This window comes from Suncus etruscus, chromosome 18, assembly GCF_024139225.1.
Source record: "Suncus etruscus isolate mSunEtr1 chromosome 18, mSunEtr1.pri.cur, whole genome shotgun sequence".
Classification (NCBI taxonomy): Eukaryota; Metazoa; Chordata; class Mammalia; order Eulipotyphla; family Soricidae; genus Suncus; species Suncus etruscus.
The window spans coordinates 18,381,829-18,406,354 of NC_064865.1; the positions used below are offsets into that span (position 1 = coordinate 18,381,829).

General features: G+C 50.5%; 1 protein-coding gene across 2 annotated transcripts in view; it reads right to left on the reverse strand.

Moving 5' to 3' along the window:
• Nucleotides 1-24,526, reverse strand: part of SYNJ2 (synaptojanin 2) — an 80,901-nt gene that overhangs the window by 4,142 nt on the left and 52,233 nt on the right. The window contains exons 14-27 of one of the 2 annotated variants that reach the window (XM_049765318.1): nt 24,273-24,413; nt 22,964-23,156; nt 17,563-17,721; nt 14,772-14,928; nt 13,926-14,043; nt 13,425-13,643; nt 13,275-13,353; nt 11,891-12,059; nt 11,518-11,697; nt 6,984-7,118; nt 5,160-5,272; nt 3,441-3,549; nt 1,333-1,484; nt 605-963 (exon numbers count right to left, since the gene is read on the reverse strand). In XM_049765318.1, coding sequence (XP_049621275.1) covers nt 841-963; nt 1,333-1,484; nt 3,441-3,549; nt 5,160-5,272; nt 6,984-7,118; nt 11,518-11,697; nt 11,891-12,059; nt 13,275-13,353; nt 13,425-13,643; nt 13,926-14,043; nt 14,772-14,928; nt 17,563-17,721; nt 22,964-23,156; nt 24,273-24,413 — 2,047 coding nt within the window. In that variant the 3' untranslated portion in view covers nt 605-840. Of the gene's footprint in view, nt 1-604; nt 964-1,332; nt 1,485-3,440; nt 3,550-5,159; nt 5,273-6,983; nt 7,119-11,517; nt 11,698-11,890; nt 12,060-13,274; nt 13,354-13,424; nt 13,644-13,925; nt 14,044-14,771; nt 14,929-17,562; nt 17,722-22,963; nt 23,157-24,272; nt 24,414-24,526 lie in introns of those variants that run through there. The other variant, XM_049765317.1, reaches the window with a different exon arrangement.

Consider the following 24,526-nt stretch of genomic DNA (forward strand, 5'->3'; position numbering starts at 1 on the left):
ATCTATTCCTTTCTCTTTCTTTCTTGTACCAGGGCCTCCCCTGGCCACCTCTGGCAGATGAATTTCCATCTATCTCTCCCTCTCTCACAGAAACGTCTGGGCCATATAGGCAGGCTTTGGACTCCAGGAGGAATATAAAATATACTTCTTTTTTTCTTTCTTTTTTTTAGTCTCGGGCAGGTGGTCACTACATGTTGGCATCCGTGGGTGGGATGAAGCCCCAACCAGCAGCCGGGCCCCACAGGTCTCTTCGAGATTTGCAGCACCAGGCCCTGGCAACCTTGAGCTTCTGCAGCGTGCAGTCCTGCAGCCCTGGCAGCTTTGGGCCTTTGCACCAGATGACACAGGGATCAAACCCAGGGCCTCTTGCATGTTAGCATGTTCTCAGCCTTTGGGTTTCCCTCTGCTCCTACTCCTGTCTTTTAAAAGGTGAGATCAGGGGGCTGAGGTGAGATGGTTCAGTGGGAGGGCATTTGCCTTGAACATACCTTGCCAAAGTTTAATTTCCAGCATCCCATAGGATCCACCTGTGCCTACCAGAAATGGTTCCTGAGCACAGAGCCAGGAGTAAGCTCTAAGCACCACCGAATGTGGCCCGGAAATAAAAATAAATCAGCTAAAACAACAGATGAAATGAAAGCATCGGAAGGGAGGAGAAGTCTGCTGGGATAAGCATCATGAGAGACAGACTGTGAACACAGCAAGCGGAGACACAGATCTGGTGGGAGCAAGTGAGGGAGAGCAAGCAAGCGAGCAAGCATCACACTTCTATGGGGCACAGCTGCCGCCTCCATGACCAGCCCAGAGATTACCGAGTGTCCTGTGATGAGGACCCCAAGATCACACAGAAGATCCAGCCGTCTCCAGGGGAGCCAGTCTCTGGGCGGCTACTGTCCTGACAAACTCATGCCTGTGAAGCAGCAAGCAAGGCGGAGGGGCTTGGGAGGGGGAGCAAAAGACAATCTGCAAAGGAAAGACAGCGGCAAGGGGAGCCGTCAGGGCAGAGAGCAGGTCCCACGGTGTCGTCAGGGGACCACCAGGGCTGCTTCTAGCATGCAGGCCCCCCACAAAAAGCCTGACATACTGCAACCCCAGGAAACCTCCACGGCCCACCCACGGCCCATCCACTCCCTCCTGCCCAGCAGTCCATCTTGCCACCCAGAGAAATGCCTGTTTCTGCTCAGCCAGCAGGAAAGCAAGCAGCCAGCAGCCCCACACATCAGGATATATGCGGGGGTGGTGGTGGGGTCAGGGGTCTGTGCAGGGATTCTGCTTCTCCCCAAGATGTGGTTCTCCCACAGCCAAGACACCCCGCATGAGAGCTGCTCTTACCTTCCCTGTCCTCCTCAACACGGGTCTCTTGAGTGCAGGGACCCTGGGCGCTGGCCGGCGGGGTGGTACAGGGGCCACCCCCGCAGGGGGCTCTGCTTTGAAGGCCCCCTGGTCCTTCAGCACTGTGGCATTTGGGGATTCTCCTGGGGCACCTGAAACAGACGATGCTTAAAACAACAGGACACTGGGCCCTCCCTCTGCAGCGCACAGGCCACGGAAGGGTGTGCGCGTTCCCTTCACCTAAAATGAATGAGGGCGTTCAGGTCTTGTGAAGCCTGGATCCTGTTTCTCCTTCATCCTCTTCATCTTTTCTACAGAGCCTGGTCATGGGCCCTGATGGGACAAATGGGGCCCTGGGTATACAGCTAAGTTTTACATTTCCAGAAGCCTGAAAACTTGGTGATGGTCCAGTGGGGCTGAAGATGTGCCAGAATCAGTCACGACCCAGCTCAGTGCAGAACTATTTGCCGGGTTCAGTTTTGGTCTCTGTCATGTTTCAGGGGGCCAAAGTCATAGCACAGTGGGGAGTGCACTTGTCTTTGTACATGGCCAAATAGGTCCCAAAGCCCAGAGTCAGCCCCAAGCATTGTTGAGCATGGCTTCACACACACATACAAAAACAAAAACAAAAAACCCACCAAACTATCTACTGGAACCTGAGATAGTACAACGGGTAGGGTGTTTGCCTTACATGTGACCGACCTGGGTTTGAACCCTGGCATCCTATATGGTACCCTGAGCATAGAGTAATTGCTGAGTGCAGAATCAGGAGTAACCCCTAAGCATTGCCAGGTGTGGCCCCAGCAAAAAACAACAACAACAACAACAATTTACTTCACTAAAAATTTCAACAGAGCCCATGACAATGAGAATATTCATTGTTTTATTAAAATATAGTCCACACACTATAAAATCCACCCTCTCTTAGGATACAATTTAATGACTTTTTTTTGGTTGCTGTTTTATTGTTTTGTTTTGGGGGTGCTCAGGGCTTAAGCTTGTCTCTGGCTCGGGGAATCACTCCTTGTGATGCTTAGGGAACCATCTGGAGTGCTGGGTACTGAACCCAGGTCGGCAGCCTGCAAGGCAAGTTCTATTTCTTTGAGACAAAATTCGATGATGGCTATAGCATATTTGCTGAGCTGTGCAATGTCCCTTTTAAAACTGAACATCTCACCCCACCTGTGTGCCAGGAGTTTCCCTGCCCTCCTACCTCCCAACCTTGCAGCTTTAAGACTGCCTACTTCCTTGGGGCACAGCAGGTAGGACTTTGGCCTTGCACTCAGCTGGCCTGAGGTCAAGCCCTGCCATCCCATATGTTCCCCGAGCCTACCAAGAGTAATTTCTGAGCATAGATAGAGCCAGGAGTAACCCGAGTGCTGCCAGGTTCCATGTTGCTCCACTGGGAACAAGGGTGAAGCATTACACTTCTTGGGGGGCTGAACACACTTCATGTTTTCACCCATGTGTCTGCTCTAAGTATGCACGCGCACACACACACACACACACACACACACACACACACACACACACATGATCAACATCAGTAACAGACTCTAAGCCCAATGGCAGAAGATCCCTACATGAGAGCTGAGACACTACACTTAATCCTTCCCAGAGAAGACACCTCTTGCAGTCAGGATCTAGCATGTGCTCTAGATGCTGAAAGCAAAGAAGCAGGCATTGCTTTTTTTTTTGAGGGGGAGGATAGAGGTGGGAATTTTTTTTTTGTGGTTTTTGGGTCACATCCGGCAGTGCTCAGGGGTTATTTCTGGCTCCAGGCTCAGAAATTGCTCCTGGCAGGCACGGGGGACCATATGGGACGCCGGGATTCGAACCGATGACCTCCTGCATAAAAGGCAAACGCCTTACCTCCATGCTATCTCTCCGGCCCAGAGGTGGGAATTTTATAGTATTCAGCGTCTTATCTCTCTGGCCCCCCTCCACCTTTTTCTGGATGGTCAGCATATACTTCTAAAGGGACAGGATATCTCAGTAGTGGAGAGTTCATTAACCATGGCAGACAGATGAATTGTGACAGGAGAAATTCAGAGAAAGGACCAGAGCACTTCCCTCTCCCTGTACCGGGAGCTTACGAGAACACCTACCCGCTTTGGCCTCCAGCAGACATCGGATGGCGAGTTCTGCCTCCTCAGCGTTGGTGGTTTTGATTTGTTTGACATTGTAGGGTTTGCTGATGCCAGTCCTGGCCTTGGGCTTGAGGGCAGAGCAGGAGAGGAGTTACCAGCTGTGCCTGCCTTCTGAGCCACACTCTTCCGAAGACCCTCTCTTCAACCCCCAAACCCAGGCTTCAGGGTGCCTGGTAAACAGCTTACTTGCTGAGCTGTACAATGTCCCTTTTAATAACAAACATCTTCACAGGGCAGAGGACACCCCTCTAAGTGGACTGCAAGGACTAGGTATGAGCCAGGAAGCAAATAAGAGCCTCTGCCCTCCCCTAAATTATTGTACACCCCATGATTCTTTCAAGGTACTTCTGCAACTTTCTCCTGCTCTGACCCACACCGAGGGGCGGGGGGAATAGTGGGCCTGCCCATATGCCCAGAAACCAGAGGGTCCAGCCTCCCAGTCCTCCTAGGAACAGGTAGGCCTCTAGTCCTGTGTTCTCTTGGGGTATGGCTTTTTTCTCTGGTACTCAGGTTACTTTTCGTTTCATTCCTTGCCCTGTCAAGGGGACCTCACTTCCCAGCAGCCCACCCCTGACCCTGGGACCTTGCTTCTGTCTTCCTGTTTCTAGACAGGGAGAGGGGGAGACCTACTCTTTGCTTTATGCCTTTGCAAATAACTTGGTGCCAGCATGACTGTTGTCTTGTAAGACTATAACAGACTCAAAACTTTTTTTTGATCACACACACGGTGATGCTCAGGGTTTACTCCTGGCTATATGCTCAGAAATGGCTCCTGGCTTGGGGGACCATATGGGATGCCGGGGAATCAAACCGCAGTCCATCCTAGGCTAGTGCTGTAGACAGACGCCTTATCGAGTATGCCACCGCTCCAGCCCCAGACTTTGGTTTATTTATTTATTTATTTTGTTTTTTCGGGCCACACCCGTTTGATGCTCAGGGGTTACTCCTGGCTAAGTGCTCAGAAATTGCCCCTGGCTTGGGGGGACCATATGGAACGCTGGGGGACTGAACCACGGTCCTTCCTTGGCTAGCGCTTGCAAGGCAGACACCTACCTCTAGCGCCACCTCGCCGGCCCCAGCCCCAGACTTTTAATTCTCTCTCTGTCCTTCCTGCCATGGTGGATGTAGGTGGTGGAAGCCTACAAGGAGAGACACTGCCTGCAGGGACATGCAGGACTTTAACCCAAAGGCGTTTTCCTCCCTTACAACTAGAAGACTTTTAAAAACTCACAGATCAGTTTCCCAACCTTTTCCTAACAGCAGCCCCTCTGCAGACTTGGCTCCCAGAAGTTGATCCCTAGTTTTTTTTTTTTTTTTTTTTTTTATTGATTCTGGGGCCACAGTTGGAAGTGCTCAGGGGTCACTCCTGACTCTGTGCTTATAAATCACTCTTAGCAGACTTGCAGGACCATTTGGGATGCTGGGGATCAAACCTAGGTTGGTCATGTGCAAAGCAAACACCCTCCTCGTTGGGCTATTGCTCCAGCCCTAATCCCCTAGTCTTGTGCCCCCTGTCTCCTTTACACAACGTTTACCCCCTTATAAAACAGGCTGGAGGGAGCTCACCGATGAAGAAACACAGCCCTCTGTGGGAATAAAGGCAAGAGGCCCCACAGGCTCAAGCAGGCTAGGAGTGCAGTATACACTAGCAAGTGCCTTCCACTTTTGGGGACTCACCGCTTGCTGAGGGGCTCCTGGCAGAAGCCTTGCTGTCTGCAAGATTGAATACTGCCCCTGGGTGCCTGATGAGATGGACACGTCTGAGGTGGACTTCTTCACCACCAAGCCAGCTACAAAACACCAACATGGCAGAGGCTTACATTGAGGCAAGTCTCCTGGCCAGCAGGGCCCAGGGCAAAGGGGACAGAGCAGATGGTTTGGGCTGGAAAGAACACAGGAGGGCCCCCTGAATCCAGAAGGGCTGCCGGGTCTCTCTTAGGGCCTGGGTCTAAATGAGAATCGGAGGCCCCAGTGCAGATCTTCACTCACCACCTTGCGGGGGTGGGTGCTGTGAGCTGATGTCAGGTACAAGGGTGAAAGGGCGTGAGGTGCGGCCTCAGGGTCTGATCCCTGGTGCAGTGTGGTCGTTCTGGCACGACTAGTGTGGGTCCCATCACAGCCACCCAAAAAATTCAGTTAAATTTATTTTCAATTGGCTAGAAATATGCTACTATAATTGGACCAAATTTTTTTTTAAAATGTGTGTGGGTAAAATTCTTTCCATCTTAAACCAGGAGGATGCACTAGATTGGTTTCTAATTTAAGTCATTGTTTTAGAATTTTTAATGACAGGCACTAACTGGAAGTCAAATGGCCCAGCCCAAGTGGGCATCAACTTTATAAATACAGATTTGGGCACAAATCTACCTCACTGGGACAAGGTAGATTATCTTCTGGTTAACATCTATCTCATTCCCTGAATTTCTTTTTGTGCTCGTGGGCCACTCACGAGGGTGCACAAGGATTGAACCTGGGTAGGTCACATGCAAGGTGCCCTCCCTGCCAGGCTAATGCCTCAGCTCTCCTTGAATTTCCTGAATAAAATATACTGACCTATGTTTATACATTTCCTAAACTATGATATAATTAAGATGTTGGGGGGAGGGAGGACATACCTGGCAGTGCTCAGGGACTCCTCCCAGCTTAGTGTTTAGGGAGCCCTGTGGTGCTGGGAATCAAACCTAGGCTCCCTGCATGCATTCTCAGTCCTTGCAGCTATCTCAAGCCCAAGAGTTTTTCCTGTTATATATATTTTGTATCTCCATTTTATTTTTCAAGTATCAAGCTCAGAGAAGGAAACTTGTGCTTGAAGAAAGCCCTCTCTGACTGCTCTGGCCTCCTGTGGTATAAGTTGCTGTAGGTTCTCACTCAAGTCTGGGCTGTCTGGTCCAGCAGAGCAGGAATCTGGGGTATACCTGAACCTCACAGTCAAGTTGTGAGAAGCTATGTCTATCTCTGGCCATGGATCTGGATAAGTAAAAAGGAGACAGATTCACACATGGCACCACTACAGGCAGAGCACTGGTCCCCAGGTGCTGTGTGTGTCCAAAAGCCAGGCTGGGGAGAGCCTGTTCCCAGGAGTGGGGGCACCCAGAGAAGGCTCCGTGCTCCCCCACCTAATTCTAAGAAGCAGGGGGAAGGCAATAGCAGAGAGAGGAGAAAGAGAGAGAGAGATTTTGCAAGATGACTGGGTGAGGCTGTTGCTCCCATGGGGGCTGTTGCAGACCCCACTTTCCATGCTCTGGAGCAGCTTTAAGTTTTTAGACAAAGGAGAAAGAGACGGGATAAAGGAGTTGTCCCTGGGGCAACTCTGGGCTCCAGGGTTTGGGCTCATAGTTTCAGACAGGGGTGCAGGGTGGAGGAAAGCATGTTAGCCAGGGCAGGTGGACATGTAGGCAGAGGATGTGGACCTCAAGCAGTGGCCGGGGACAGGCTTTGGGCAGCTCAGTAACTGTCCCCTGCAAGCCTTGTGGCAGTTGCAGGTAAGTGAACGAGTCTTACTTGGAGGGGGGGGTCTCTGCGGTGGGTGCAGTGGCCGGGGCCTACTGGGGACCGACAGAGACCTGCTCGGAGAACGGTGGCGGGAGTCCCCCACAGCTTCCAGCTCCCGCTTTAGCTCTGCCAGGTCTGCGTCATCTGCAGGACATGGTGAAGGAGAGTCAGGCTGGGGCAGAGCCTGCTGGGAAGAGTCATGAGCCATAGGGCGGTAACCGGGCTGGACAGAGCCGTGCAGCCTTGGGACAAGTGCCGGAGGCTCCTGGGACATTGTCAGGACTTTTCTGACTAGACTGGAAAACCAAAGGCGGTTAGCAATGTGACAGGATGGGGGTCACTGGCACTCCAAGTCAAGCCCTCGGCCCTGACAGCTCCCTGACCATTAGCAGCATTGGAGTCTGGCCTATGCTCAGGGGCCACCAAGTGGATTCTCCTGTTTTGTTTTGTTTCTATTTTTGCTTGTTTGTTTTGGTTTGGGGGCTGCACTTGGCAGTGCTCAGGAATCACTCCTGACAGGCTTGGGGACCATATAGTGCCAGAGATGGAACATGGGCAGCATGCAAGCAAATGTCCATCCTGCTGTGCTCTAGCCCAGAATGTTTTTTTTTTTTTTTTAGGAAAAGATTTTTTTCCCAATTTAATACTAGACTTTCAAGGATTGAGACGCAAGCTTTTTATGCAATTACATTCAATGTTAAAATTGGTAATACATAACTTACAAAGATTAACATCAAAACAATAATCTGTTTAGATATGCTTTTGTAAAAAGGAAATATATTAGCAGCATTTATATTTTCTGCAATCATACAGACTACAGACATGTAGACTAAATCTGGATCTATTTGCAGTGATGTAGTGTTTTGCCTCACATTTCAAACACCAAAACCCACCTGGCAGCTAGGGGGTTCTTTTATTTTGTTGTTATAAAATAACCAAAAAATAAAAAAGACATTAATGTCTACACCAGTAAGAAAAAACAAAATTTTGCACTTACCTAACAGTAGTAGATTGCCTAAAAAACATTTCCGTTTTTAGTCTTTCAACAAATAAAAAATAAAATAACAGCATAGTGTCTTTTGCTTCTGATCTTATATTTTACAAAGTTTTTTTCTTTTTTAAGATGTTAGTGTTTAGGGGCCGGAGTGGTGGTATAGCGGTAGGGTGTTTGCCTTGCACGTGACTGACCTAGGATGGATTGCGGTTTGATTTCCCGGCATCCCATATGATCCCCTAAGCCAGGAGCGATTTTTGAGAGCATAGCCAGAAGTAATCCCTGAGCATCATCGGATGTGGCCCAAAAACAAAATATATAAATAAATAAATAAATAAATAAATGTAGTGTTTAACACTATTAAAGAAAATATTGAATTTTAATCTCTTTCTTGCCATTTTCCTGCTTTTGACTAAAAGGAAACCCCCAAAGTGCCCCTGTTCCCACCTCCCACTCTGCTCCCTAGAATGAAAACCTAAAGAAATCACTCAAACGGGCTTGGACATGTGATTTTTCCAGCTCCATATTTGAGTATTTTATACCGAGGTCTCTTAGTAATGTATAGTGCTTCTCTACAGTAAGAAAATACTTCAAACTATTTTCTTTTCTTTCTTTTTTTGGAGGGGGGCCACACCTGGTGTCGCTCTGGTGTTACTCCTGGCTATGCGCTCAGAAATCGCTCCTGGCTTGGGGAACCATATGGGATGCTGGGGGATGCTGTACTAAGCTAGCGCAGCAAGGCAGACTCCTTACTGCTCAGAGCTTCTGCTCCGGCCCCCAAACTGTTTTCTTAATTCTTATTTTCTTTACTATAATATTTATTCTGTTTCTTCTCTGCTCAAGGGATCTTTGGTATCCCCTGTCCTTTTGTTGTTGTTGTTGTTGTTGTTATTTTTTTTTCTCAAGATTGACACAGGAGAAAAAGAAAAAAGATTCAATGTAATGGAAGATGGTCAATATTTCTACCTAAACAAGTCAGAGCATTGTTATCATAGGGAAAATGTACAAGTAGGACAGCATTGGTCCAATATTAGAAAAAGTAATGGGACATGTTTACTATTGTATTGCTTGCTAATCACATAGCATATATATACATGTACATATATATGTGTGTATACATACGTACACACATATACATACAAATTGGCACATTTATAAACCATATTTCTCTTATAAGAACATCTAAAACATATATGCATATGCCAAATTGTTTTAGAATCTTTTTTGATATCTTCTTTCTCTGTGTTTATTGAAACAGCAATTTTTGGGGGGCTATACCCAAAGGCACTCATGTTACTCCTGGTTCTGCACTCAGAAATTACTTAAGGCTTTGGGTAAAAAATAGCTGAAGGGACTATATGGGCTGCCAGGGATTGAACCCAGATTGGTCATGTGCAAGAATTTCCTTTTTCTCTGTTTTGGGGCCATACACGGTGGTGCTCGGGCTTACTCCTGGCCTTTGTGCTCAGGGATCACTCCTTATGGTGCTTGGGGGACCATATATAGTACCAGGGATTGACTGGGGTCCATTGAACTTTGTGCAAAGCAAGTGCCTTAACCCCTGCACTATCTCTCCAGCCCGAACCCCTCCTGTCTGATTCCATGGAAACAGATCACACAGAAATCTGCATCTTCACTCTCACATCCAGCACCTCTGGATCCTTTTCACTTGAGCCTCCAGACATGCCATTATCAAAACTGAATCCTTCAATCCCACCGGGTTTCTTCCCTGTAGCTTCAGGAAAACCTTGGTGGCAACACTACCCACGAGCTTAAAGTCACTGGCAATTCCCCAAGGCCCTCCGTGGACCCACAGCATGTGTCTCACTGCATGTCCCATTCGCTGCTGCTTCCACCCAACCAGCAGGCAGCACCCCCTAAACAGCCTGTGCATCTCCACCCTTTAGTGTCAGGAAATGCCCTTTGCCTATCCCACCCTCTGTCAAGGGCACAGCAGTCTGGAAGCTGGGAAAGTGCCTCACTGCTCCAGACCCAGCTCTGGGACCCATCTCTGGTCAACAAGGCTGGGCACCTTCTGGGATAAGTGCCTTCCAGGGAAGCATCTTTTGTTGTTTTGTTTGGGGGCCACACCTAGTGGAGTAAGCTCCTAGCTCATTAGGGATCACTCCTGGCAGATTCAAGGACCATATGTGGTGCCAGGGACTAAACCTGGATTGATCACATGCAAGGCAAGCACCCTTCCCACTATACTATCACTCCAGAAGCATCCTTTTTTTTTTTGGTGCCAGTAGCCTGAGGCACACTCCATTGTGTGGGTGTACCTATTTAAGACCCTAGACCCACCCATTTCGGGGAGGGGTCTTGGAAACCGGATAGTAGGTGTAACCTTACCTGCTAGACCCTCCCATTCCTGGGAGGGGTTGGGGAAAAGGTAGATAAGGCTTGGACCAAGGGAATTCGGCCTTTTGGCTTTTTTTGGCTTTTTGGCTCTTTGCCCGTTCTGCGCTGCTGGGCGCTCTGGCTTTTGGGTTTCTGTGTTCTGGTCTTTGACCAGCATGGAGCCCAAAGGGAAGATGGCTGAAAGGAGTTTAGATGCAGGGCCAAGAATAACTAGTGCTTAAAAGGTTATGAAATAGGCCACACACATGTGGTGAATAGGGCCTAAATAAAGATGATTCTTCCTGAAGCCTGCCTGTGAGTGAGTCTTGATTACGCCGATTACCTGGGCCTGGAACTTGCCAGCTGGATGGGGGATGAAGCCACGTGGCTGGGGCCTAAGCACAAAGGCCTCCATCCATCGCCATCCAGCCCCATCGTTAATTATTTCATGCTACACATTGTACTCAGGGCTTACTCTAGGCAGGGCTCAGAGGAGCAAAGAATCAAACAGAGGGTCAGCCACATGCAAGGCAAATGCCCTCAACAGTGCTATTGCTCTTGCCCCCAGGGAAACATCTGAATAATCTCACCCTTGTTCCCCATTCTCAGCCCTAGCATCAAGAGAAGCTCCCTCACCTTCTGGGGGGACAGTCCCACCCCCCTAAAGTGAGGCACCATGGCCAAGAGGGAATCACTGGCTCTATGGCTGAAAAGCCCCACAGGATTAATCTGCTCAAACAGAATGATCCACCGCCATCGTGAAACATAAGGGGGACCAGACAGTCCCCTTGCAGTCTGAGGGCTGTGACCCAAGCCGAGGGACATATTCTCTGCATAAAATGACCAACGAGGCAGAGCACCATCCTGCTCCTCCGAAAGTCTCATATGATGATGATCCACTTGAAGTTCAGGCAGGATGCTAAGGAGCAGTGGAGCCCAGGGAAAAGCACAGAGGGGCTGCGCATGCCTGGCAGGCTCTGTCGCTGTGCAGAGGTAGCCATGGAATCACAGGACATGAGCATCACAGTATACCCACAGGCTGACAGGGGTACCTGTTGCTATGAACCCTTAAACCTTAAACCACATTGGAGGTATCCAGTCCCCAGGCCTCACTGCCCTGAATCAGCTGTACATGTCCTTCCTGGAGGTGGACCCTCCTGATGGCCCAGCTGAGCACAGCATGCCAGAGTGGTCTGGGGACGAACAAACCTTTGTACGTTGGCTGCTGCTGCTGCTGCTGCTTTCGGGTCAGCGTTGGAGACCAGCCAACCACAGGGGCCGAACAGCCAGGCACCTGGGTGAGCTCGTCCCTGCCCAGCTCACCATCCAGGGCTGCAGGAAGGCCAGGTTCGTCCCCCAAATAGTCCTCATCGTCCTCGAGAATGTCCCCTGGGAAGAAGAGGTGAAGAAACAAGTCAGGAGTCGGTGGGTTCTGTGGCCAGTTGCAGAGCAGGGGACATCAGCCCACGGGGCTGAAACAGCCACCACTGTCCTGTAGGGCCCAATTCCACCTCTCCAGTGTCCCTATGCCTTGTATGGGGACCCTTACTTGTAAAGGGGGGTGCCCATTGAGCCCACTCACCCTCTGACTCATAGTCCAGGCTAGAGAAGTCGAAGCTCTCCTCCAGCAGGCGTGAGTTGGCAGTGGGTGAGGCCGAGCCTGCACTCTCTCGCCTCCGCAGCGCCTCAGTCCGCCAGCCCCGCAGCCAGTCTTTGGTCTTCGGGCGGATCTTCACGGCTCGGCCCTTCACCTGCCAGGGCACCAGGGATCAGCGCTTTGTCACCACAGCATGGCACTGCGGCTGCCAGCGCTTACTCACACGACAGAGAAAGGGCCACAGGCTGAGCATGGTGCCCCATGCTCACTCTTATCCATTACAGCCCAGTCTCACTCAGGTGTTGCCCCACCCTAGAGATTTCTAAGTTGGAAGTGGAAACAATCCTGAAGATGCGTGATCCTGAGTACAGACTTTAACCCGTGGCTTTCCTGCAGCCATGCAACCCAAATCTCCTGCCCAGGTGACACATGGTCCACCGCAGCCTCCATCTACCCATGTTCTTACTGTGTGTGGATCATGGTCAAATATGTCCAATAATATGGATCACAGAGGGTAGGCCATTTGCCTTGCATGTGGCCAACCTGGTTTTATCCCCAGCATCCCATATGGTCCCCTGAGCCTGCTAGGAATAATACCTAAGTGCAGAGCCAGGAGTACCCTTTAGCATGGCCAGGGATGGTCCCAAAACAAAACCACAACAAGAAATCCAATAAGAAAGTAGATTAGGAGGACTGGGAAGGTGGCGCTAGAGGTAAGGTGTCTGCCTTGCAAGCGCTAGCATAGGACGGACCGCAGTTCAATCCCCCGGCGTCCCATATGGTCCCCCCAAGCCAGGAGTGACTTCTGAGCGCATAGCCAGGAGTAACCCCTGAGCATCAAATGGGTGTGGCCCAAAAACAAACAAACAAAAAGAAAGTAGATTAGGGGGGCCAGAGAGATAGCATGGAGGTAAGGCATTTGCCTTACATGCAGAAGGACAGTGGGTTCAAATTCCAGCATCCCATATGGTCCCCGGAGCCTGCCAGGAGTGCTTTCTGAGCGTAGAGCCAGGAGTGACCCTTGAGCGCTTCCGGGTATGATTTCCCCCCAAAAAAAAGATTAGGGGCCAGAGTGGTGGTGCAGAGCATAAGGCGTCAGCCTTGCATGTGCTAGCGTAGGACAGACCATGGTTCGATCCCCGGGTGTCCCATATGTTGCCCCAAGCCAGGAGCCATTTCTGAGCACATAGCCAGGAATAACCCGAGTGTCAACCAAAAACAAAAACAAAACAAACAAACAAAAAAACCCAAAAATGTTGGTCACTAAAAACCACAATGAAGACGAAGAGTCAGCAGGAGGAAATGTCAGCTTCGAACCCCATGGGGCTCTACCGCCAAGCATCACAGGCAAGGCAGCCCCCTAGCTCACCTTCATCCCATCCACATCCAGGGCACTGAGAGCTGAGTGACTGTCAGCAAATGTCACCAGCATGCGGCCTTGGTTGATCCTGGAAGACACAAGACACACTTTGGCAGCTCCCTCTGGGTACCCAAGCCCTGGGCAGTGGGCAGCCACTACCTGACCAGGATGATGGTCCCGTGGTTGCCCAGGGCCTCCATGAGCTCATCACGCACGTCCTCCGGGAAATCGTCCTTCTCTTCTGAGCTCGGGGACTGCAGGTCGACCACCACAGTGGCATCTAGGGGACCCTGGAAAGATGACACTTCCTGGAGCACCCGGTCCCGAGCACTCTCGTCCAGCTCTTGCACTTCCACCTCCACGACGGCCAGCACGGGTCTGTGCGACGAGACACAACACGACACAATATGGGGAAGGCGTTCAGTGCAGCCTGGCCTGGGCATTGCGTCAGCCTGTGCACAGGGACTCCACCTACCCCAGCAGCCTGCCACCCCCAATCCTACATGTTCCTGACATTTCAAGAGCCAACACAGCAGTGGGTGAGGAAAAGGAACTGCCTCCTCCTTCCACAGGCCACACACCCTCGTCTTGGCCCGTGGCTGCAATTCTCCCCATCTCCCAGCACATGCCCCGCAGGGCCCCGCCACTACCTTCCCCCACCTGTGGTCAGATGCCTGGAGCTCAGCACGGCCGTAGTACTTGAGGATGCCGGGGGACCAGGTGTGCTTGGCTCTGGGGTCTGCATCTAAGTCGTTGTCCAGAAGATTGAGTTCCTCAGCTGCTTGCCGGAGCCATTGGAGAGACCCATGTGCAATGCAAAACTATCAATACCCAGGATTGTGCGTGTCTTGGACCTTTTCCTCTGCCCGCGGGCTAGATGCAAACCCAATTTACACTTGATTGTAATGATGAGAAGGACAGGAGGGGTGGGCATATCCTGACCATCTCTCCTCCTTCTCTGGACCATCTCTTCCCCTTCCTTCCTCCTCTTCCCATCTCTCCTCTTTTACTCAAAATTTTCTCTTTCCGGGCCCGGAGAGATAGCACAGCGGCGTTTGCTTTGCAAGCAGGACCAAAGGTGGTTGGTTTGAATCCCGGTGTCCCATATGGTCCCCCGTGCCTGCCAGGAGCTATTTCTGAGCAGACAGCCAGGAGTAACCCCTGAGCACTGCCGGGTGTGACCCAAAAACTAAAAAAAAAAAAAAAAAATTTTCTCTTTCCTCCTTGACCACTGCTCATCTTTCCTTGGCTCAATTTCCTTCCCTGCCTCAGGCTACAGTCAGGTGGATGGGTCAGGAGCACCCACATTTGTGAATCAGTTCCTAGTGAGGCCAGAGGGAGTCTCTCAGGCAGTCCCCAGGCTCATGAGCCATGTAAGTATCTGCAGTTTGGGACTCTCAGGAGCAACTCTGACTCCTTGGTGAGCACCTCAGGGTGTGCTGGGTGTGGCTATCAAGGGTGGTGACCCTCAAGCCCACAGTCTAGATGGTGTAGGTACCGACATACCAGTTTTGTCAAAAGGGCGCCTCTTCCTCCACCACAGCACCCTGTCGGTCCATGCTGGGGTGCGGCACTTGTCACTTGTGTCATAGGCGGCCGAGCCCACATCATACTTGTAGGTGGGGCCAAAGTTAATGGCGCCTTCGTGAAAGTCTCTAAAAATCTGAAACAGACAGGGCTAGTATGAGAGCAAAGCAGTAGGTGTTTGCCTTGCACTCGGCAGAACCGGGATGGACCCAGGTTCAAGCCCCAGCATCCCATATGGTCCTCCAGCCTGCCAGGAGCAATTTCTGAGAGCAGAGCTGAGTTTGGCCCAAAAACAACAAACAAAAAAGTCTGAAACAGACCAATGTAGTTACCATATCTGCACCAGGCCAGCTTCATACACTCACTCTTTTCTTGCAAAAAATGTAAACCAAACTATGAAAAAATCATGAGCACACAGGCCATGCAGAAGAAAGTTGGCCTTCTCAGGAGAAGAGGGTGGGACAAGCCCCCACAATGCTGAAGCCATGCCTGCTGCATCCATCACCCATAATCACAGCTTTACCTATGGCTCTGCTTCGCAGTTCCTCTAAGACTCTCTGCATGGATACCAATCTGACCAAACTCCAGGTATGATGGTGTTTGGGTTGATATCATAGAGCTTTATTGTAGCAAGTGTGCATACCCTTCCTCCACATTCTCCTACTTCCAGGAGACCTGGCAACTGAGAACATGCCTCAAGAAGCCACAGTATCAGAGTGATTTGAGTTCCTGGACAAGTTAAGTGGTTTGATGCTATCATCCCTGTAGGATCATACCAATTTAGATGCCAATGTGTAGCTGAGGTCCTTAATGTTCAGAAACAAATGAAAGAACAGAATGGTCAGCTAGCAACAAGAGCTTACTGAACCTTCTGCCAATGTCTTAATAGCCTTATTGGACATACAATAATTTTAACAAATTTGCTTGTCACTGTGCTTATTTTATTTTTTTAATTTTCTTTCTTTTTTCATTCTCTCTCTCTTTTTAAATAACTTTGTTCTCACTTATTTGGAAACAAATGTATTGTGGACAACTATGTCAACTACATGATGCATGTCCTTTAAATAAAGTAAATTTAGGGGCCAAAGTGGTGGTGCAAGTGGTAGGGCATTTGCCTTGATATGCGCTAACCTAGGACGGACCACAGTTCAATCCTCTGGCATCCCATACGGTCCCTCAAGCCAGGAGCAATTTCTGAACGCATAGCCAGGAGTAACCCCTGAGTGTCATGGGTGTGGCCCAAAAAACAAACAAAAGTAAAATAAAATAAAGTAAATTTAAAAGACTTAAACAAGGGCACTCACATACAGCTACATACAAAGGTGCAACCAGGGTCTCTAATAGTCACAAATCCAGACCACAATGGTCAAGGTGCCAAAAGCAACTGACATGACCAACTGACTTGGGGCACCCACTCACTCTCTGTGCAGCTCCCAGAGACAGAGGACAGTGGACAAGGTAGAGACCAGGAGCAGGATGCGATACTCTAGATAGATGGGGACCCTGAGAACACCTGGCCAGAGTGGAAGGCCCAGTTCTGTCTCTGTGGCTCTGAGACAGTCCCAGGCCTGGTGCTGATGAAGATGTTTTTGTTCCCTTCTGTGGGATTGGGGAAGACACGAGTAGGGGCAGCTACACCATGGAGGGTGGGGAGAGCCCGAGAGAGGGTCTGACTGTGCCAACATCCCCAACCCCTGAGCCCTATTTCAGGCAGACCCTACATGTCACAGGGGCGATGAACTTTGCCTGCTTCCTGATCCTGGACACAAATATCAGTCATGGCTACCCAGCTAGAGGCTGGTCGGGTATGACTGTGCCCAAGCTGGGACCTCCCTGTCACTGGTCCGTCCTCACAGGATAATGGGTGCTGACTGAGACCTGGCTTCAGTTTCCCTGCCACAGCACAAGTCTAAGGTCCAATTTGTTAAACAGCCTTAGTCTACACACGCACATGGGTACATGCTCGTCCCATGTAAGGTGCTGATCTTGGTCCATCTGCCACAAGACAACAAAGAGGACTCAGATAAAGCAATGTGAGCAGAATCTCTCTCTCTCTCTCTCTCTCTCTTGTGTGTGTGTGTGTGTGTGTGTGTGTGTGTGTGTGTGTGTGACATCTGGCAATGCTTAGGGCTTACTCTTGGCTCTGCACTCAGCAGCCACTCCTGGCTGTGCTGTGCTCAGGGCACTGTACAGAATGCTAAAGCTAGAACCCAGGTCAGCCGTGTGCACAGCAAGTGCCCCTCCCACCCTAGCTTTTCTATCATCTCAGTCCTGAAGCAGAGCTGGGAATTCGGTCAGCCTGAGACTGCCAGGTTCGCACAAGTTGTGCTTCTAAGCCTGAGATGGGGTGTGCCTGCCTAGACCCCACTTGCCCACTCACTCCTTGGGGTGCCCCTGCTGACCCAGGCCTGCTGAAGCAGTTCTCATTGATGTAGCCCCACACTGCACTTGCTGATGAGACCAGAGCAGGTGGGGGTTATTGTGGATGAGGGAGGCGGGTGAACCCCCTTTCCTCCACACATTTTGTCTAGGCTGCTGATAGAAAGTCAGCTCAAGCAGACTTGGGGCCCCCTTTCCAGGGCAGCCTCTAGCCACAGGAGGAATCGGAATGTGTGATGTGTATGATGTTTTTCCTAACTCCTTCTGAAGACCATCCTGTCCTAGTGGTTGACTGCCTTCTGCAGCTGGTTCCATTACCCCTGTTACGGATACTGCTGCCTCCATGTACACAGTTGCCAGGGCTGGAAAACCCATTCCAAGCCGGACTCACTTTTCCCGTTGCTTTCTGTATCTTCAGCTGATCAAATTCCAGAAGTTTCTTCCAGTCTTGGCGCTTAACAAAATAGAAGACTTCTTCGTAAGTGAGGTCAATGCGGTAGTTGAAGTCGCCACACCAGAACACGTAATCGTGAGAAAAAATATTTCTCCCCTAAGAAGGAAAGAAAATTATCGTCATTCTTTTCCTTTTTTCTTTTTTTGTTTGGTTTTGGTTTTGGTTTTTGGGCCACAACCGTTTGACGCTCAGGGGTTACTCATGGCTATGCGCTCAGAAATCGCCCCTGGCTTGGGGGGACCATATGGGACTCGGGGGGATCGAACCGCAATCCGTCCTACGCTAGCGCTTGCAAGGCAAACACCTTACCTCTAGCGCCACCTTCCTGGCCCCTCTTTTCCTTTTTTCTAGCTGAAGGTATGGGGGAGACAGCCCTCCCGGGGGCACACGCAGATCTTTTTATTGTTTATTTGTTTCTTGGGCCACACCTGGCAATGTTCAGGGGTTACTCCTGGCTCTGCATTAAGGAATCATTCTTGAGACAGAAGCGACAGTACTGTGTGTAAAGCGTTTGCCTTGCACTCTGCCGACCTGGATTCTACCCCCGGCATCCCATACGGTCCACCGATTCCTGCCAGGAATGAGTCCAGGGAATAACCCTTGGACATGGCCAGGTGTGACCCAAAAAGTAAAAAAAAAAAAAAAAAGAAAGAAAGAAAGGAATTACTCCTAGTGTTGTTTAGGGGACCACATGGGATGCAGGGGTATCAAACTCGGTTTAGCTGTGTGCAAGGCAAGCACCTTACCTGATATGCTATCACATCAGTCTTCCCCCCTTTTTTTTATCTTAAAAAGCTCCTTTTCTGGGGCCACAATGATAGCTTGAAGGATAGAGCACATTCAGCCTTTTTGTGCATGAGTCTTGGGGATGCTACATGGCTCCCCAGGCACAGAAGCACTGCCAGATGTGGTTCAAAACAAACAAACAAGTTCCTTTCCTCAAACATCATTTTTTAAGGGTGGTTAAACATAGCCAGTGGTGCTCAGGATTTATTCCTGACTCTTGCACAAATCATTCCTGGAGGTGCTAAAGACAAAGGGCAGTGGAAGTTGGCTGTGTGCAAGACAAATAAGTGCTTTCTTTACTTCTGTTCTCTCTCCAGTTCCTCTCTCTTTCCTAGAGAATCACACCTCACTTTCCAGAGACCCAGGGAGGAACCTTTAGAGCTTCCTTCTAGATTTTAAGAAGGTGCCTGAAGGAAACCTGGGATTTCTCCAGCCTCTCGGAACTGCATTCAGGCTTCTGCCTCTTTTGATGCCTGTTGCCCGTGAAGGTGAATCAGCCCAACACTCTGGGGTTGTGGCGGAGCTTTAGTAAAGCCAGCCAAGATGCTCAGATGTGGCCCTTTGCCACGCATGCCTGATGGTGCCTGCGTCCTTTGCCCATGGTGCTCCTTTCACTCGTTCCTGCCCTGGCCCTGCCCACCAGCTCCAGCTCAGTCTGCAGGGCCAGGATACCCTGCTCCTGGGGCATGAACGTGGTCCTCCTGGCACCTCGGGGTACTTGGTCATATGCCTTTTTGGGGATTACGACAAGTCCATAAAAGCATCTTCATGGTGACACCCCTAAGTGCACGCACCCCTAGGTCCAAGCAAGACTGGAACTCAGCTGCCTTGCTCCAATATTTGCTTTTCTCCTACATGGTCTGTCCGTCTCCGGCCCTTTCCCTTGATGTGAGCAAAATGGTGAATGTTACTCACTGAAGGAAGGCAGAAATGAAAATGCTCTTGCCCAAGTATCCAATAGGAACCACTGAGCACTGGAAATGGGGTCAGGACAAGCCCCTGAACTAGCTATTTTGTTTCATCCTAATTTAATTTTAATTTTTTTAAAAAACTTTTTGGGGGCCGGGAAGGTGGCGCTAGAGATAAGGTGTCTCCTTTGTAAGCGCTACCAAGGAACGGACCGCGGTTCGATCCCCCGGCGTCCCATATGGTCCCCCCAAGCCAGGGGCGATTTCTGAGCACAATGCCAGGAGTAACCCCTGAGCGTCAAATGGGTGTGGACCAAAAACCAAAAAAAAAAAAAAAAAAAAAAAAAAACTTTTTGGGGGGGTCACACCTGTTGGTGCTCAGGAGTTACTCCTGGCTCTGTGCTCAGAAGTTGCTCCTGGCAGGCTTGGGGGACCATATGGGATGCCGGAATTCGAACCTGGGTCTGCTGCATGCAAGGCAAACACCTTACCGCTATGCTATAGCTCTGACCCTAAACACTTCTTTTTTTTAGGTTGTTGGGCCACACCCGGCAGCACTCAGGGGTTACTCCTGGCTCTGTGCTTAGAAGTCACTCCTAGAAGGCTCAGAGGACCATGTGAAATGCTGGAATCAAACCCGGGTCCATCCTAGGTCGGCCATGTGCAAGGCAAACGCCCTACTGCTGTGCTATCACTCCAGCTCCCCTAATTTAATTTTTAGAAAATAGTTTGGTGACCAGAGCAATAGCATAAAGGTAGGGCATTTGCCTTGCATGCAGAAGGATGGTGATTCAAATCCTGGCATCCCATATGGTCCCCCGAGCCTGCCAGGGGTGATTTCTGAGCATAGAGTCAGGAATAATTCCTGAGGGCTACCGGGTGTGACCCAAAATCTAAAAAAAAAAAATTGACACCGTGTCCAACATTGCTCAGGGCTTCAAACTGAGCTCAGGGATCATTCCTAACGACTCGAGGGATCATATCGGGTGTTAGGGGTCAACCCTGGGGCCAGCCACAGGCAAGGCCAACACCTTACCCATTATACTATCTCTCTGGCCCTGTTTCATCCTAATTTTTTTTTTTTCATTTAGTCACCTGTTGCCAGGGACAAGCTCTGGTGAGCATGGTACAGGGTCTTAATATATAGGTCCTCTCAATATTTCTGTGAGAGAAAAAAAGATTGTCATAAACTTTAAAAAGGACTTTAGGTTCACTTCAAATGTGCATCAAGTGATTTCAAAATCCCATCTTGGAGTGAAATAGACAATGATGTTCTCTAAGTTCAGGGAGAAACAGAACCCGCAAAACACCCTACAGAGTCCAGAAAAATGATAAACCACAAAATTTCCAATGCAGCTAGTTCTTTTTTGCTTTGATCCAAGAAACTAAGAACTACTCAGGTGAAGAGAGAGCCCAGGGGTCAGAGGTTGATATAAATGCAAGGCTTTGAGCTTGGTTCTCCAGAAACTCATTGCCACCAGCAATGCCAGGTATGCCCCTGAGCATCACTGGGTCCTCTGAGGAGTGTTCCATGGCTGGGCTGCCAGAGCAGAGAACTTCCCAGGCTGGCTGGTCAGATGATCACCAGGAGTGCCCTTGGACCCCTGAGCCTTGCTTGGGAGTACCCCCTCCCCACTCAGAAATAAATGAGAAGGACAAAGGTTACATGATTTGTTGGTGAAGCAAAAGGCTCTTTGTCTAGAGGGTTTAAAATGCCCAGACAGAAGCTAGAGCAATAGCACAATGGTAGGACGTTTGCCTTGCATGTGTCCAACCCCAGATGGACCAGGGTTTGATTCCCGGCATACCATGTGGTCCCCTGAGCCAGCCAGGAGCAATTTCTGATCACAGAGCTGAAAGTAACCCCTGATCACTGCCAGTTGTGGCCCCCACACCAAAATAAATAGATAAATGTAATCAATAAAAAAATAAAATGCCCAAGGGGGCTGGAGCCAAAGAATAGCAGTAAGGCGTTTGTCTTGCACACAACCAACACAGGACTAACAGTGGTTCGAATCCCGGTGTCCCATATGGTCCCCCGAGCCTGCCAGGGAAAGTGATTTCTGAGCAGAGCCAGGAGTAACCCCACACCCCAAAACCAAAGATAAATAAAATAAAATAAAATGCCCAAATAGAACTGGAGTAATAGCACAGTGAGTTAGGGCATTTGCATTCACGCAGCTGACCTGGATTTGATCCCTGGCATCCCATATGGTCCCCTGAGCCTTCCAGGAGTGATTTTTGTTTTGTTTTGTTTTTTGTTTTTGGGGTCACACCCGGCGGCAGCGCTCAGGGGTTACTCCTGGCTCCAGCTGGCAGGCTCGGGGGACCATATGGGATGCCGGATTCGAGCCAATGACCTTCTCCATGAAAGGCAAACGCCTTACCAGGAGTGATTTTTGAGCACAGATCCAGGAGTAACCCTTGAGCATCGTTGGGTGTGGCCACCCCCCCAAAAATAAAACGTCCATTGGGAATCTTGCTTGAGACCCTGTGACCTCAGACAGGCAGAATGTGACGTCATAAAGGCTGGAGTTAACCTCTTTGCAGGGAAACAGTGCCTGTGTGTGTGCAGGGGTCAGAGCAGGCTCTGGGGAAGGAGGACTCTCATCTCAGCACTGGAAGGTTCTCAACAGAAAATGCGCTGACTGCATGCTACCACTAGATGGCGACAGGACGCAGGTCACCGACAGGCTGGCCCAAAAGAAGCCGCCGGCAGGAGCCCAGGAGGGTGAATTTTTCCTTTTTCCTCACAAGCCATGTTCAGCACCCCAGATTCACCCCGTGCTGCTCTCTGCCATCGTCAGTTAACCAAGCTGCACTGTCAGGGGCCACTGACCCAGCAGTGGAACCCTGGTGTGTGCAATGTGCCCCTAACCTCTAATCTAATGCCCCAACTTTGAAAATGGGATTCGATTGTGAGCTAGAATCTAACCCACATGTGAAGACTGGATCCCAAGGAAACCTAGAGAGTTTGAAATTTCAAGCACTTCACTCGGACAAAGCAGAGATGCACTGGCTGGAGCGGCGATGCAGCACGGAGGGCACTTGCCTTGTACATAGCCAACCCAGGTGACTTGGGTTTTGATCCCCAGCACCCCATATAGCCCCCGACCCCACCAGGAGTGATTCCTGTGTCAGAGTCTGAGCATCACTGGCACAGCCAAAAGTAATAAAATAAAACTAAGGATTAGGGGTGGCCCTTAATATTCCAAGTTGGATGTCTCAGCCTAGTGCTGTGTCCCTTGCTCCGTGTATTGTTGCTGTGAGGATCCTGACAGGGCAGCTGTGACAAAGGGCCGGTGATGGAAAATGAAGCCAGGAGACATAGTACCCCATGAACAGTGGAAAGCACCCCCTTCTGGAAGACAGAGAAACCCCAGCAAGGACAAAGATGTAGCAGGGCTGGGTGAGCACAAGGTGCACGCTGTTTAGCTTGGAGAAAGGCCTGAGAGAGCAGCAGGGAGAGCCCTAGAAGAGGATGTGGGGTCCCCACCAGGTCCCGAGGGACACTTTCTCCGGCTCCCAATGGAAGTTGCACATCTGAGGCCCAGAGTTCCCATGACCAGCCAGAAGCCAAGCCCGTCCTCCTGTCTCTGCCCACAGCACACCCCATCCCCAGCAGCAGAGGGCCAAGGGCTCACCATGGGGAAGCTGAGCTTCTGCGTGATCTCTCGGTAGTCCTCGTTGCGTTCCTTCACCTGGGACTGGCCGGCCGTCAGGTGGCTACAGATGAAACAGAAGCTGGTGCAGTGGAACTGGAAGCGGATGCCCACGGCACCCTTGTTACCAGCCTTTCCGCCCATGCCCGTCTTCACTGTGTCGATCGCCACCTCCCTGCAAAAGAGAAGCCACTTGCTTGTCAGTGGCTACCAGGGACAAGCACAGGCCAGTTGGTTCCAAGTGGTCCAGCAGGGATCCTGAGACCTCTCCCTGGTGACTCGGGCCTCTAGTGGCTGAACCACGAAGACCAGGGACCCCCTTCCACTCAATTTCATCCCTGAGGCTGCCAAATGGCAGAAGGTTTGAGAATGTTCTATCCAGGCAGATGTACCTGACCGAGGTCCTGGGGATGTGAGTGATGGGCATCCCTATACCTCAACCCCTCAGAGCAGAACAGAAACCTCCCAGGACTCCTCCATGGGACTTTCCTGCAAAGCCAGGAGCCCACCAGGTCCAAGGCACATGAAAAAACAAAACCTCCAGGTATCCGTGCTGGGCAGGTGGTGGGTAGTGCCATGGTCATAAAGTCAGAGAGGCTCAGAGCACTCGGAAGAAGCCAGCAACATTCACACAGGCATCAGGCCAGTAGTTGGGGACACAGCTAAGAGTCCCACACTCTGACCTCCACCCATGCTGGCTCTCTCTGGACAGACCCCAGGAGCAACATACAACAAGTCTGGTGAGCCTGAGGGGACCGAGCACAGAGTGGTCCTATCCCCTGACCAACCACGAGTTCATCTGCGAGCTTGTAAGGGAATTAGTCTGGTTCCCTCTCAGAGAGGCCGTGAGCCTGCTCAGTATCCTCTTTGAGAGGTTGTCAGGGTCCCCTCAAAGAGGTCTCAGGTCCACGCAGTGTCTCCGGAGGGAAGGCAGTCTTCTAAGAGAGGCCGAGAGCCTGCTCGGTGCCTCCTCAGAGCTGCTGGCCAACACCAGGGCAAGACAGTGGGAAAGAGAACCAGGGAGCATGAGCATAGGGAAGAAGGCCATGGCTCGGGCTGAGGAAAGGGGCGCTCCAGGACAACATGTGTGCGTGTGCATGCATATAGTCTCACTCCCAATTCACATGTGTGCATAAATCACACAAGCACACACATGCACTCATACAAGACATATACAATGCAGGCATAAACACGCATGCAACACATGTCACACATCCACACACTTAGACGCATGTAAACATACAATACACACATGCAGGATAGAACCGAGGCTCGAAAGCACAGTCCTCACCTGATGAAAGGCACGTGGTAGGGCCGAACAAAGATGTAAAGACAGACGCCCACCAGCTGTGCTGAGGTCAGGAGAATGTATCTATGAGCTCGGGAAATGGCTTTCTGGAGCTGCTCGCCCCACATCTTCCGGTTGGTGGTGCTGCAAAGCAAGGGGGCAGATGCTACTGACAATCAGCTGGAGACAACCCCCTACACCTCATCCCCCCTTATCCCCCCAAAGGACAGTGGGTCTGTTTCTGGCTGCCGTGTCCC